This window comes from Morone saxatilis, unplaced genomic scaffold (genome assembly GCF_004916995.1).
Source record: "Morone saxatilis isolate NCDOM2014 unplaced genomic scaffold, NCSU_SB_2.0 Contig24, whole genome shotgun sequence".
Lineage (NCBI taxonomy): Eukaryota > Metazoa > Chordata > Actinopteri > Moronidae > Morone > Morone saxatilis.
Genome location: NW_023339807.1, coordinates 7,593,081 through 7,605,032, shown reverse-complemented (window position 1 = coordinate 7,605,032; position 11,952 = coordinate 7,593,081). Strand labels below are relative to the sequence as shown.

General features: G+C 39.7%; 2 protein-coding genes across 4 annotated transcripts in view; one reads left to right on the top strand and one right to left on the bottom strand.

The window, feature by feature from the left end:
• Positions 1-474: 474 nt before the first annotated feature.
• sdha (succinate dehydrogenase complex, subunit A, flavoprotein (Fp)) lies at positions 475-7,954 on the bottom strand. Its single transcript, XM_035672774.1, has 15 exons — positions 7,830-7,954; positions 7,045-7,128; positions 6,621-6,782; positions 6,262-6,405; positions 5,901-6,065; positions 5,624-5,772; positions 5,378-5,502; positions 3,591-3,759; positions 3,246-3,441; positions 2,951-3,122; positions 2,264-2,382; positions 1,922-2,033; positions 1,666-1,796; positions 1,274-1,387; positions 475-1,155 (listed from the first exon to the last, which is right to left on the bottom strand). Exons 1-15 carry the CDS (start codon positions 7,890-7,892, stop codon positions 1,069-1,071), a joined length of 1,992 nt encoding a protein of 663 aa, XP_035528667.1. The 5' UTR covers positions 7,893-7,954; the 3' UTR covers positions 475-1,068.
• Positions 7,955-8,109: 155 nt separating this feature from the next.
• ccdc127a (coiled-coil domain containing 127a) overlaps positions 8,110-11,952 on the top strand; it is a 6,176-nt gene continuing 2,333 nt past the window's right edge. The window contains exons 1-2 of one of the 3 annotated variants that reach the window (XM_035672770.1): positions 8,110-8,232; positions 8,689-8,826. In XM_035672770.1, coding sequence (XP_035528663.1) covers positions 8,697-8,826 — 130 coding nt within the window. In that variant the 5' untranslated portion in view covers positions 8,110-8,232; positions 8,689-8,696. The remainder of the gene's footprint in view (positions 8,233-8,688; positions 8,827-11,952) is intronic. The other 2 variants (XM_035672769.1, XM_035672771.1) reach the window with 2 other exon arrangements.

Genomic DNA, 11,952 nt, shown 5'->3' with positions numbered 1-11,952 from the left:
TGGAGTCGCAGAAAATGTTCCAGTCAGTGGGGATTTCGCATCAATTCTACATCAGACACTGCTTTGTTTTACTGGGACCCACTCTTGTCAGCTGCTCTTGAAGCACTTAAAGCTGGCATTGATGTTCAGAATAATTCCTAACTTCTGGAAAAGCACTCAACAACCTAAAAAGCCCAATTACTCTAACAGCTCTTTTTTTTTTTTTTTCAGAGAAAGCGACAGCAAAACGAAGCCATTGTTCCAACAGATGTTACACCATAATGTGGTTAAATAGATACAGTACAAGCATCCAGCTGCTTCATTTGGATACAATTTATAGCCTATAGATCAGCTGATTATCTATTGAACATGAGCTTGATGAAGATGCACTTTATAATTTGGACCACACGCATGAAGCATCACAAGAAGTAAATACTCTCCAAGACTGAAGGCCATAGTGAGTGAGAAAACCTACCTCAGACTTCAACAAGTACAAACAGTATAACTCGGCAGGTTTATTGTACATTTATGCAATATTTACAAACTTAAAACTTCCCTCTTCGCATGTCCATTTCAAGTTACAATCATTACCAAAATCCCCTCACTTCAAAAAGGCCAAAGGAGAGAAGGTATAATTGAAGATTTTAATTCAATGAAAGACAAAGCAACAAGAGTACGGTGTCATTACAGAAGGCCAAGCTTAAGTCCTGCAACATGTTAACTGTTCTCTCTTTTTTGTCCTTCAGCTTGAAGCTGAAAATTCCAGCCCACTTGTCTCGAGTGCCTTATGATATATATACAAGACCAGCTCACGCACAATGAGAGGTCGCAAGAACCATATTGAAATCGATGTGCTGCAAATAGATTAAATCAAGGCAGAACACACATGAAGTTTAAAGACATGACAGTTTTGTATTTAACTGTTCTAAATGGATACTCATGTGCAACACCAAGCATATTTTGTCCCAAAATGCCATCTCTATTACAGGAAAGGTATCTCCATAAATAGTAAATGAATGAGTGAATTGGATGTGAGAGAGGGAGGGAGAGGGAATAGGAGAGAGGGAGGAAAGAAGAGGAGTGATCTTCTTAGTAGGAGCGGATGGCAGGAGGGACACGGGCACAGTCCTGCTCATCCAGCGAGTGGTCAATAACAGGACGGTACTCCAGGGTAACCTGTAATTACAAAGTTAAGTTAAATCACATAGTTCTGACTCTACTGGCCTTTAAAGTTAATAACAGTTACTAAAGCCACCTAATAAAATCTAATAACACACACTGAAGGACACCATACCTTTCCAGTCTTAGGGTCAACGTAGGACATAGTGTGTTTCCTCCAGTGCTGATCGAAGGGTTTCTTCTCTTGACCCTGCAGGGGCTTCGAGTAGTCAAACTCATCCACACGGTCCTGGATTACAGTCAACAAAGACAATGTCAGAGGAGAGTCGGAGTTGTACTTGCTTATTAAGGCAGAAAGAATAAGAAATACAAAGAACAAATTAAGAATGGGAAATAAAAAGTTGTGGGAGCAAACTGTGGGAGATTGATGTAAAATGACCTACGGTAAGCAGAGAATAACAGAAAAAAACACTTGACAGAACGATGGATAGACAGAGCAGAGGGAAACACTTCAAGGACGAAGGATCAGAAAGAACAGACACACAGATAAAGAATGGTAAAAGTGACCTTGAAGTCCTCTCTGGCGTGGGCTCCCCTGCTCTCCTTTCTCTGCTCAGCAGAGTGGATGGTCTGGACAGCGTTCAGCATCAGATTCTGCAGCTCCAATGTTTCAACCAGGTCTGTGTTCCACACAATGCCTGGAGGACAGGAGAGGAAGGATAAAGAGGAGACCTATTATACTACTTGTGTTGCAGTATTATGGCACCTTTCTGCACAAGGAAGAGGAAGGCTCTGTAAACGTGCACACAAAGTGGTGCAGTACCTCTGTCAAAGGTCTTGAGGTCGTCCATGGTCTGGTAAATGGCGTCCATCTTGTCGCATCCCTCCTTTAGAACAGAGCCGGTACGGAACACTGCAGCATGGGCCTGCATGGTCTGTAAGGAAAGGGAGGAAGAGATCAGTGATTAATGTTTGTCTAGTAAGTTTATGTGACAGCGGCAGAATACGGCTTACTGCCGCATAGCATCTAATGTACAGTGACGGAATATGTGCGTTTGTGATGTTCAATTACCTTTACCTGCACTTCTTACAAACATATCCAAATCATTTTTCTAATGCACAAGGTTGCAGGTCTCAACAAGTGTGTGCATATTTGAGTGCGTACCTTTTGCATGTTGAGCCTGACCTCAGAGGTTCTCAGGCTTCCGTTGGCAAACCTCAGCTTGTCCAGGTTGGCCACAGACTCCTCTCCAGCAGTCGGCTTCAGAGGGGACAGTTTCTCTCCTGAAGACAAAACAGAACACCAGAATCAGCAAGCAGGCAATGTGTACGGTCAGGCATTATCCTGCCTGTAGAGCAGGGGTCTCAAACTGCTGGCCCTCCCTCCCTGCAACATATAATAATATAATATATAATAATCTAGCCCAAAATATAGATTTTTTCTAGTTGTTTCATATCAATTTAAAAAGAGCAGGTTTCAAACTTTAACTTGTTGTTTGACTGCAAAGAACAAACAGAATAAAAGGATGATATAAAATGTAAAGAAACTGCTGTTTGCATACTTTATAGAATGTTAGTAATGGTAATATTTTCAGAATATTGCACTTTCTTGTAGTATTTTGAACACTAAAGTGGCCCTCCTATGAGGTGACAATGCTGACAGTGGCCCCAAGACAATATGAGTTTGAGTCTCCTGCTGTGGAGCATACCAATATTGACTAAGTTGGGGTATTATTTGATATCAAAACAGAAGATGAATTCATGTTTCACAAACACATCATCATGCACAAGTTTTAAAAACTAAAAGCAGAAACTCTGTATTCTAATAAAACTACAGAACAGTGGCCCTCACCAGGTTTGTGCTCCTCGGCGATGGTGAGGGCGCAGGCTCTCCCGAACACCACCAGGTCGAGCAGGGAGTTGGCACCCAGCCGGTTAGCACCGTGGACACTGGCACATGCTGCCTCACCGCAGGCATACAGTCCAGGAACCACCTTGTCAGCTCCATCGGTATGAGTGATCGCCTGATGGGAAAATGTTAAAAAAAGGTGTGTCACTTTGATTGGGGGATGCTCACAGGGAAGTATCTAGAAGAGAGTGAGGTGGAAGTGTGTGTGGATGCATACGGCCGTGCACATACTACCTACCTGTCCCTTGTAGTTTGTGGGTATTCCACCCATATTGTAATGAACGGTGGGGAGGACGGGAATGGGCTCTTTAGTGACGTCGACTCCAGCAAAGATCATGGCTGTCTCCGAGATACCAGGCAGCCTTGTGGCCAGCTGCTGGGGAGGCAGGTGGTGAAGCTGCAGGTACACGTGGTCCTTTTCTGGACCAACACCCCTGAACGAATAAACAAGGAAATTAAAATAAGCAACGGCAGAAGGTTACTCAGTTGTTTCGAGACAGAAAACCTCAAACTAAAGTGGTATATTATTTATAAATGTGGTTATTGACATTTTACAGTGACATCACACACATATCTTCCATACCTGCCCTCTCTGATCTCTATGGTCATGGATCGGGACACCACGTCTCTGGAGGCCAGGTCTTTGGCATTGGGTGCGTAGCGCTCCATAAAGCGCTCTCCCTCGCTGTTGATCAGGATTCCTCCCTCACCACGGCAACCCTCTGTGATCAGACAACCAGCTCCGTAGATCCCTGTTAAGATTCACGTTAAATTAATATCTTAAACGTTCTCTGTAGGCATGCCCCCTTCAGAAGCCCCAAAAAACCCCTCACTCTTCACAATCTCTAGCAATCATTCACAACGATAGGGGAACCAAAACTAATACAGAAAGATCCAAGTTAATTTTAGTGAGCAAACTCTTGGTTGTTTATTTTAAATGTATCATAAATAATATTTATTTAACTAAATTCCACTCCATATTTTCCTCTGGTCATCCATGCCCCACCTCCAGTTGCCCAATGCTCCACAGTTTGAGAACTGGGTTAAAAAGAGAGTCGCACTGTGGATGCAGTTCACTTATTATTTATGAATACAAACATTGGAAACACTGACACCAAACAGATGTGTTGTAGAAAGCTAACTTTGATCTTAATCTCGGAGTAGTCTGTTTTTGTGGGGTACATCGGGTTACCATGGAAACTAAGACATCTAACCTGCTCTGAAACAAGGCTTTATCCAGGCTACTGGATCCATTCATTGACCAATTAATAAGACAAGAACAAGAATGGTTGTATAGTAAACTATTAAATAGCATATGAACATGAAATCCTCAAAGCTCTGTTGTTATGACACAATACTGCCTCAATAAAAACTACAATAGAGTACTTTATTGCCCCAGCAGTGATAAGTCTGTTCACTATGGAATTTAAACTGTAAATTTACTCCTTTACTCCAATTTTCTGATCCTCTGAAAATGGTGTTACTTTGTACCCTCAAACTGTTTTCAGTGCTCACATTCATTCAATGTATTAGTTAGAAAAAGGAATACAAACATTAGTAATCCATATAAAACTCTACCCATCAGCCTTGTTGAGCTACTGTTTATATTATTCTATTATGTTCCACAATAAAAAAATATACTAATATAATATATTTCAGTTTTGCGCTCTCATTGGCCAGTGACAAAATTGTTTTGCGGACTAATGAGAAAGTCTTCACAGTCAAAGGCTTTTAAATATATATCTCTCAAAGGTATGCTGCATTTCCATTACTAGACACTTGCATCATATCTAAAAGGGTGAGAAAAATCTGCACTGTAACTCAATGAACACTGGCTCGTGCCTTGGGTGACCACAGGCCACACTGAGCTACTTCATACATAACTGAGTCCGGTGTCAAATGTCCGGTAGGAACAAAAATAAAGATGTCTTTATGTAAGTGAGGTCTATTATTGGAGCGCATTGTAAACAACTAGACCCAAACAGACGTTAAAAATCCTGGCCTTCAGATGTATAAATCTGAGTGACTGTGCAAACAGAGATACAGAATTAAGGAATGTCATTAACCACTAGACATAAGGACAAACAGACTCTGAATGAAACACAGTTCACACTATTTATACAGTGTCTTATCACACATTTACAGCTAGACAATAAAATACTGAACTCTGAACCGTCATTGATAGAATGCCTTTACTAGTTCAATTTAGTATGAGTAATCTAGATGGGTCTTTTAAGTATGAATGTACCTACAGTGGAGCTTTCCAGCTACTGACTTTCATAGTAGAATTCTGCTTTACCCTGCTGCTGCTACACGTCACAAATATTTTATGACTTGGGTTTATTAAGTTAATATGGTTCTTTCTCTCACCAGTGGGATGGAATTGTACAAACTCCAGATCCTGGCAGGGCAGGCCAGCTCTGGTCACCATTGCATTTCCATCTCCAGTACTAGTGTGGGCAGATGTGCAGCTGAAAAAGGTTCTTCCATAACCCCTGGACAGAAAGATATAACTCATTTATAAACTTTTATTTACACATGCACAGCTGGAGAAATGTTTGTCTCATATCAGCTCTCAGATTAAGTATTTATTTTTTAACAGTGAGAGTAGCCTACCCGGTGGCAATGACAGTATTCTGGGCTCTGAAGCGGTGAATAGATCCGTCCTCCATGCAGAGAGCAATCACTCCTTTACACTCTCCATTTTCCATCAGCAGGTCCAAGGCAAAGTACTCCACAAAGTAACTGGTGTCATAACGAAGCGACTGAACAGAAGATGGGGGGCAGACAGATGCATGGTTACATGAGTTCAAATGGCACTCCAGATTAAAACTGGTTTCTTGATGTGTGGACTGAGCTGCAGAGAAGATGGATAACAGGTGCATGGGCTCACCCTTCCATAAAGTGTATGCAGTAGCGAGTGTCCTGTCCTGTCTGCTACACAGCAGCAGCGGTGAGCCTGGCCTCCTTTTCCATACTTGAGACTTTGACCTCCAAAGGCTCTCTGGTAGATCTTCCCATCTTCAGTGCGGCTGAACGGCATGCCAAAGTTCTCCAGCTGGGAAAGTGGCACAGCAACATGAGGTCAAGAAAATTAATAATTAATCAATAAATAAACTGTTTTTTTCCCCTAAATTGTATCTCGCATATTCTAACTGAATGACTTTCATTCCCTAAAGTTTCTCTTTTAGTGCCAAAAAGCCAGGAACTGTAAGCTAACATAACTTCTTATGTGCATGTGTGTGAGACCTTACCTCCACTACAGCTGCAGGAGCCTGCTCTGTCATGTAGTGGATAGCATCCTGGTCTCCCAGCCAATCAGATCCCTTCACTGTGTCATAGAAATGCCACCTCCAGTCATCCTCCTCCATGTTCCCCAAGGCTGCATTGATCCCACCCTGTGAACCAGCTAATAGTCATCAATCCAACAAAATTACAGAGAATACAGTCAATTATATTTATAAGGAGCTTCCTTCTGCATAACAAATCAGTATTGAGTTAGTTAAACCCCAGTCTAATGAACACAGGAGGATTTCAGCCTGATGACACTGTGTAGAAAATCATACAAAAACAATGTATATCCTCAACCAACGTATACAGTGTGTTGTTATACCTGTGCAGCAACGGTGTGAGACCTGGTGGGGAAGAGCTTGGTGATGCAGGCAGTGTTGAAGCCAGCCTCTGACAGGCCAAAGGCTGCCCTAAGTCCTGCTCCTCCAGCTCCTACCACCACAGCATCAAACTCGTGATCCACCACTGGGTACTGAGTGGAGATCTGAAAACATTGAAGGAGAGACGTTTCGGTGAAACCTCCAATAAAGAGCAGCTTGCACAAAGTGGAAACTTAATCCCTCACTATAGGTCAGTGAGTGCCAGTGAGCATGCATAGCACAACACCGGTTTGAAGCCATTATTGTATAGATCATAGGTTTGTTAGACTCATTTTTCTACCCATGTAGAGTACTACATCATATCATGCAACCACACTAATAACCATATCAAATGCTGATATACACAGAACAGCAAATGTAACTTACATCATTTGATACTTGGGCGTTTTTCTTCTTGCCATAGATGGAGAAATGAAAGTTCCTGGAGCCGTGAACTGCAGCAGCAGGGACCTTGCAGGGAAAAAAAATCCCAATTTATATCAGTGGAGAAATCAAAGAAAAGCAGCAAATGTGGAACAACATAAACCATACTGATGGCTGCTAATGCTAATATACTAATAAACACGCACTGCTATGTTTATGCACATATTGAAGGCAGATTTAAAAGTATATTCTTAATAACACTTAATCATAACAGTCCACAATAAAGTATTAATATGCGTTATCATTCATTACTGTGCACATTTTTAAACACATTTTAATCTGGAGATGGTTTTTACTTTAAATCAGAATGATGCCTTTAGTTTAAAGTTGCCATTAAAGGTATTTGCATTGTATCCTACCTAACATGTTGCTAGCTAACATACAGTAGCTACAACTGTTTGCCACAAGGGCAACAACTGAGGTAACGCTGACTGATATTAACACAGCGGAATACGTTGACAAGTTACTGAAAACATTACGCTATCTATAACTTGAAACACATAGAGACAATATTAATCTATATAACATTTCATAGGACTCGCAAACACTCTTTTCTTCATGGTGTCACATTGAAACACCCTGAGCTACATAACACATCTTACGCAAGTCAGAGTCTGCTGGTTACGAAAGCTGAAAAGGCTGCAAAAGTCTTCCTTTTAGAGTTAAAAAAGACAACAGGCACACATACAGATATGTGACCGATTTAATATCTAGTTGTTACTACTCACTGCTTTGGTTTTCGACAGTATCCTCTTGGAGAGGAGACGGGACGCAGCACGGACACTCGCCATGTTTTCAATTGAAGGACCGTTTCTGAGGCACGGCGGATGTGCAGATATGCTGCATGTAGGACCATACCACTCTCCGAAAACGGGGGTATCACGTATGTTACACCTAATACTTTCCTGTAAAAACACATATTGACAAGTTTTGAATAACAAATAATGTTTTATTGGCTGTAGTAAATCCAAATAAATAAACACAGGCTTTAACTTTTAACACCTATTGCGACTTTCACATGAGTGTGTTTTCATGAATTACCCTCGGTGTAGATTGACCGCTAATGCATAAAGGTTGTGTAAGCTGGCTGGCAGGAACAAATGTATAAGTGACCTAGACTTTTCTTTCAAGGTGAGCCACAGCACCATTCATTTCATAGACATACACGGACTTGTTGTTGGACTTACAAAGCTGCTATGCCTCATGTTATGTTTGCATGAAATACTCTAGCGAGCATGAGCCAGCAGGCTAAACGTTAGCTAGCACGTTAGCTCACAGCTAGCCTTGTTTGTGGTTAGCTGGACTGTCAAACTTGTAAATCATGTGAGACTGGTACTGCTGCTGCTGCCCGTCGCAGTTCTGTCACATCCAGCTCTTATTTGCAACACCGTATTTTAAGCTGAAAGCAACGTCCTTGTAGTAAAATACAAAATATAGACATGTGGAATGAACTTTATTGTTTACAACTGAGCCACTTTCTCGATGGTTCAAACTGCTGCAGTATCACTGTGTGCTGCTACGTCTGAACATTTAGAGGACTCATTTTGGGAGTGCGGTGTTTTGGTTTGCCGTGTGTGTATGTGACAGCAGCCTCCATGAACAACCTGAATGACCCCCCCAGATGGAACATCCAACCAGACCCCAGAGGAAGGGGGGCGGGGGCCGGTGATGGGAACCAGTGGAACTACGCCCTGCTGGTCCCCATGCTGGGACTGGCTGCATTTCGTAAGTTACACAAGGAGATGTGTCTGAGGATGAGGTAACAGACAGGAGAAACATAGGGGTTGTTGAATTTGTCATATTAGTAGTGGGAAGTGTAAACTCTTGTATAAAAGTACAGTGTGTGTGTGTGTATGTGGTGTGTATGTGTGGTGTGTATAGTATATTATATATATATGGTGTTATATGGTGGTTATATATTTATGTTTTATTTTTTAATATTATTATATGTGTGTTTTTTGTATTTTTTTATTTTTATGTGTTTTTGTGTTGTGTTGTGTTTGTTGTGTTGTTGTGTATATTATGTGGTAATGGATGGGATGGTGGTGGGGTGTGGTAATTTTTGTGTGGTGATGTTATGGTTTTTGTATGTGTATTGGTTTGTTGTGGTTTTTTTTGTGTTTTTGTGGTTGTGTTTGTGTGTTGGTGGGTGGGTTGTGGTGGTTTTTTGTTTTTGTTTTTGTTGTGGTATGATATATGTATTGTATTTTTTTTGTGTTGTAATTATGTTTATTTGGGTGATGTTTGTTGTTTTTATTATATGTTTATTGTTGTATATTTTTTTATGTGTGATTTTGTTATGTGTGTTGGTTTGTGTGTATGTGTGTGTGTGTGTATAGGTGTTGTGGTGTGGGTTTGTATGTGTTTGTTTGTTGTGTGTGTGTTGGTGTATATATGTATATATATGTATGTATATATTATATATAAACTATTAGATATATTTATATTGTTTATATATGTATATAATGATGTGTATACTATTATATATAGTATACATATAGTATTATATATACACATACATACATAATATATAGTATATCACATACATACATTATATATATATAATATTTTTTTTTATTGTTTTTTTTTTTTTTTTTTTTTTTTTTTTTTTTTTATATTGATGTATTTTTTTATATTTGTTATTTTTGTTATATTATCTTATTGTGTTGTATGTGTTATATTTTTTTGTGTTGTATTGTGGGGGTTGTGGATGTATGTGGCTTAGGGTTTTTTTATATGGTTGTATTGTTTGTTTTGTGTTTGTTTGTTTTGTTGTGATGTGTATATTTTGTTAATGGTTGTGTGTGGTGTGTGTGTGGTGATAGTTTTGTAGGGGGGGGTGGAAAGTGGTGGGTGTAATAGTATATTACTTCTGATTCACTCAGTTGATACCGTATACTCCAGTAAGTTTTATATAGGGTACTAGGTATATATAGCGGATAGGGTACCGGGCCTGTTTGTTTTTATTAATTAGTGGTTTGTTTTTTTTTTTTATTATTATGGTGGGTATATTCTTTTATCTATAGTGTTCATTTTTTTTTTTTTTTTCAAGTTTTTCTTCTTTTGAGGGTCACCTCTTATAGTCATTAGACTGTTATGTATTATTTATTTTGTGTTCGGCGTTGGCTGAAGCTGAAGGAATATAAGGGAACCAGCTTAATAATGGCTAAGTGTTTGATGCTTCGAGGCCCATTATAATATCTGCTCCGGGTCTCCTTGTCGCTTCACTGGTGTTTCTAAAGTGATTGGTTCAGAATGATGACCGGGATTTCTAAGGTTACCACACCACGCTGACCGCTCGCTAATGTCACTGGTTGTAGGCGATAGTTGTGACTATAACTGTCATTACATGCGGTTAGTAGGTGGATACGAATACATTTGTAGCACGGTGGACGAAACTTTTATTTACAAAATCAATGTCAGGACTGAGGGATACTGGTTAACAAGGACATGAGCTCTCATAGCTGAGTTATGGTCGAGAGCGGTAATTGAGCTATTGGGGATGGCTTAGTACAGGAGCCGGCTTGGGCTGGGGCGAATTTACCGCACCATATAGAAAACTGCAGCAGCCTAGAGTTATTACTAACGTTATAGCGAATCATTAGAGAATAATTACAGACGAGTCCTATAAGTCCGGACACTCATTTTTTGTCCCTTACAATTGTTTTTTGAGGAAATAATTAAATGAGAACAAAAAAAGGTTACCAGCTTTACTTATCACTTAGACACGCTCTACTTTTTAGTGTTAGTAAGATTATATACTTATTGATTCGAATTATAAAAGCTATGTGTACAAATATATAAGTTATAATTTTTAATTGGTTTAACATTTTCATGTCCTATGAACCCATCATATTACACATGGCTTATATTCATATTATTTATTACATTAATATCCAAACATGAACCATGGTGATTCGCGCAACAACACCGCTGCATGTGGCAGTTTTATAGCTTACTCACCAGGCTGTTCATTAATCAAACTTGATCATAGCGACTGTAGAATAACATTATAAGCTGTTTAAGTTCTAAAAGTATTCTGTAGGGTTATGGGTTGGAACTGAAAATTCTGGAAAATGCCGAAGCGATAGACGCTTATACTAAGACAATGGACTAAGAAGTAACACGGGGTTTGTGGACAAGAGGTAGTAGGAAGTAGATGGAGTCCCTCATTTTTCTTTCGTACATATGTGCGGCATAGACGACATCGCCACTCGCTCGCGCGGCGCGCCTTTTAATGTCAACCGACATTTGCTCGCACTGCCAAGCATTTGACTAACAATCAGTTTAGTGCGCAGCATAGGTGATTGCCTCTTACTTTTCATTCATGTTCATTTATTTCATTACGTCATTGATATAGATTTATTCACCTCAGGGTCGATTACAAATATACGCTGCTGCTTCTCAGAACTATTACTCTACCATGTGTTGTTTATGTGTAAAACTCAAAAAAGAATTTTTATAGTCAGATGAGTATTTGAATAATTGTTTAAATAATTGTAGTAGCTCTAGATATAGTGATACTATATGAACAATTATTGCTCTGCTAATTAGCCAATAATGGTTTGGTAACAGAACGAGGTGATAATGAGCTCCATGTCTGGTTTAAGTTTGTGATGTATAAGGTTATCAAAGAAGTAAATAACGCTCCAGTCATGACATGTCTTACATCTCAATCTTTTCACCTTTTCCTCTTATCCCCTCTCTTAAAAAACATTAACAAATTGCTGATCTATAAAACTGACAAGCCCATCTTGGATACGGAAGGAAGTTTACATTGTATGTGGCGTTTTTTCAAAACACAACACATTTAGTGCGTACAAAGCTCGAAGGCGCAGCCAGCAGCTTGGA

Bases quoted from the DNA above. Each gene is read 5' to 3' on its own strand.
- sdha (XM_035672774.1), bottom strand. From the start codon at position 7,892: ATGGCGAGTGTCCGTGCTGCGTCCCGTCTCCTCTCCAAGAGGATACTG. The intron at 6,406-6,620 runs GTATAACAACAC...GCTGGTTCACAG, and splicing joins CTCACACCGTTGCTGCACAG to GGTGGGATCAATGCAGCCTT. The intron at 2,383-2,950 runs GTGAGGGCCACT...TTTTGTCTTCAG, and splicing joins CGCCGAGGAGCACAAACCTG to GAGAGAAACTGTCCCCTCTG.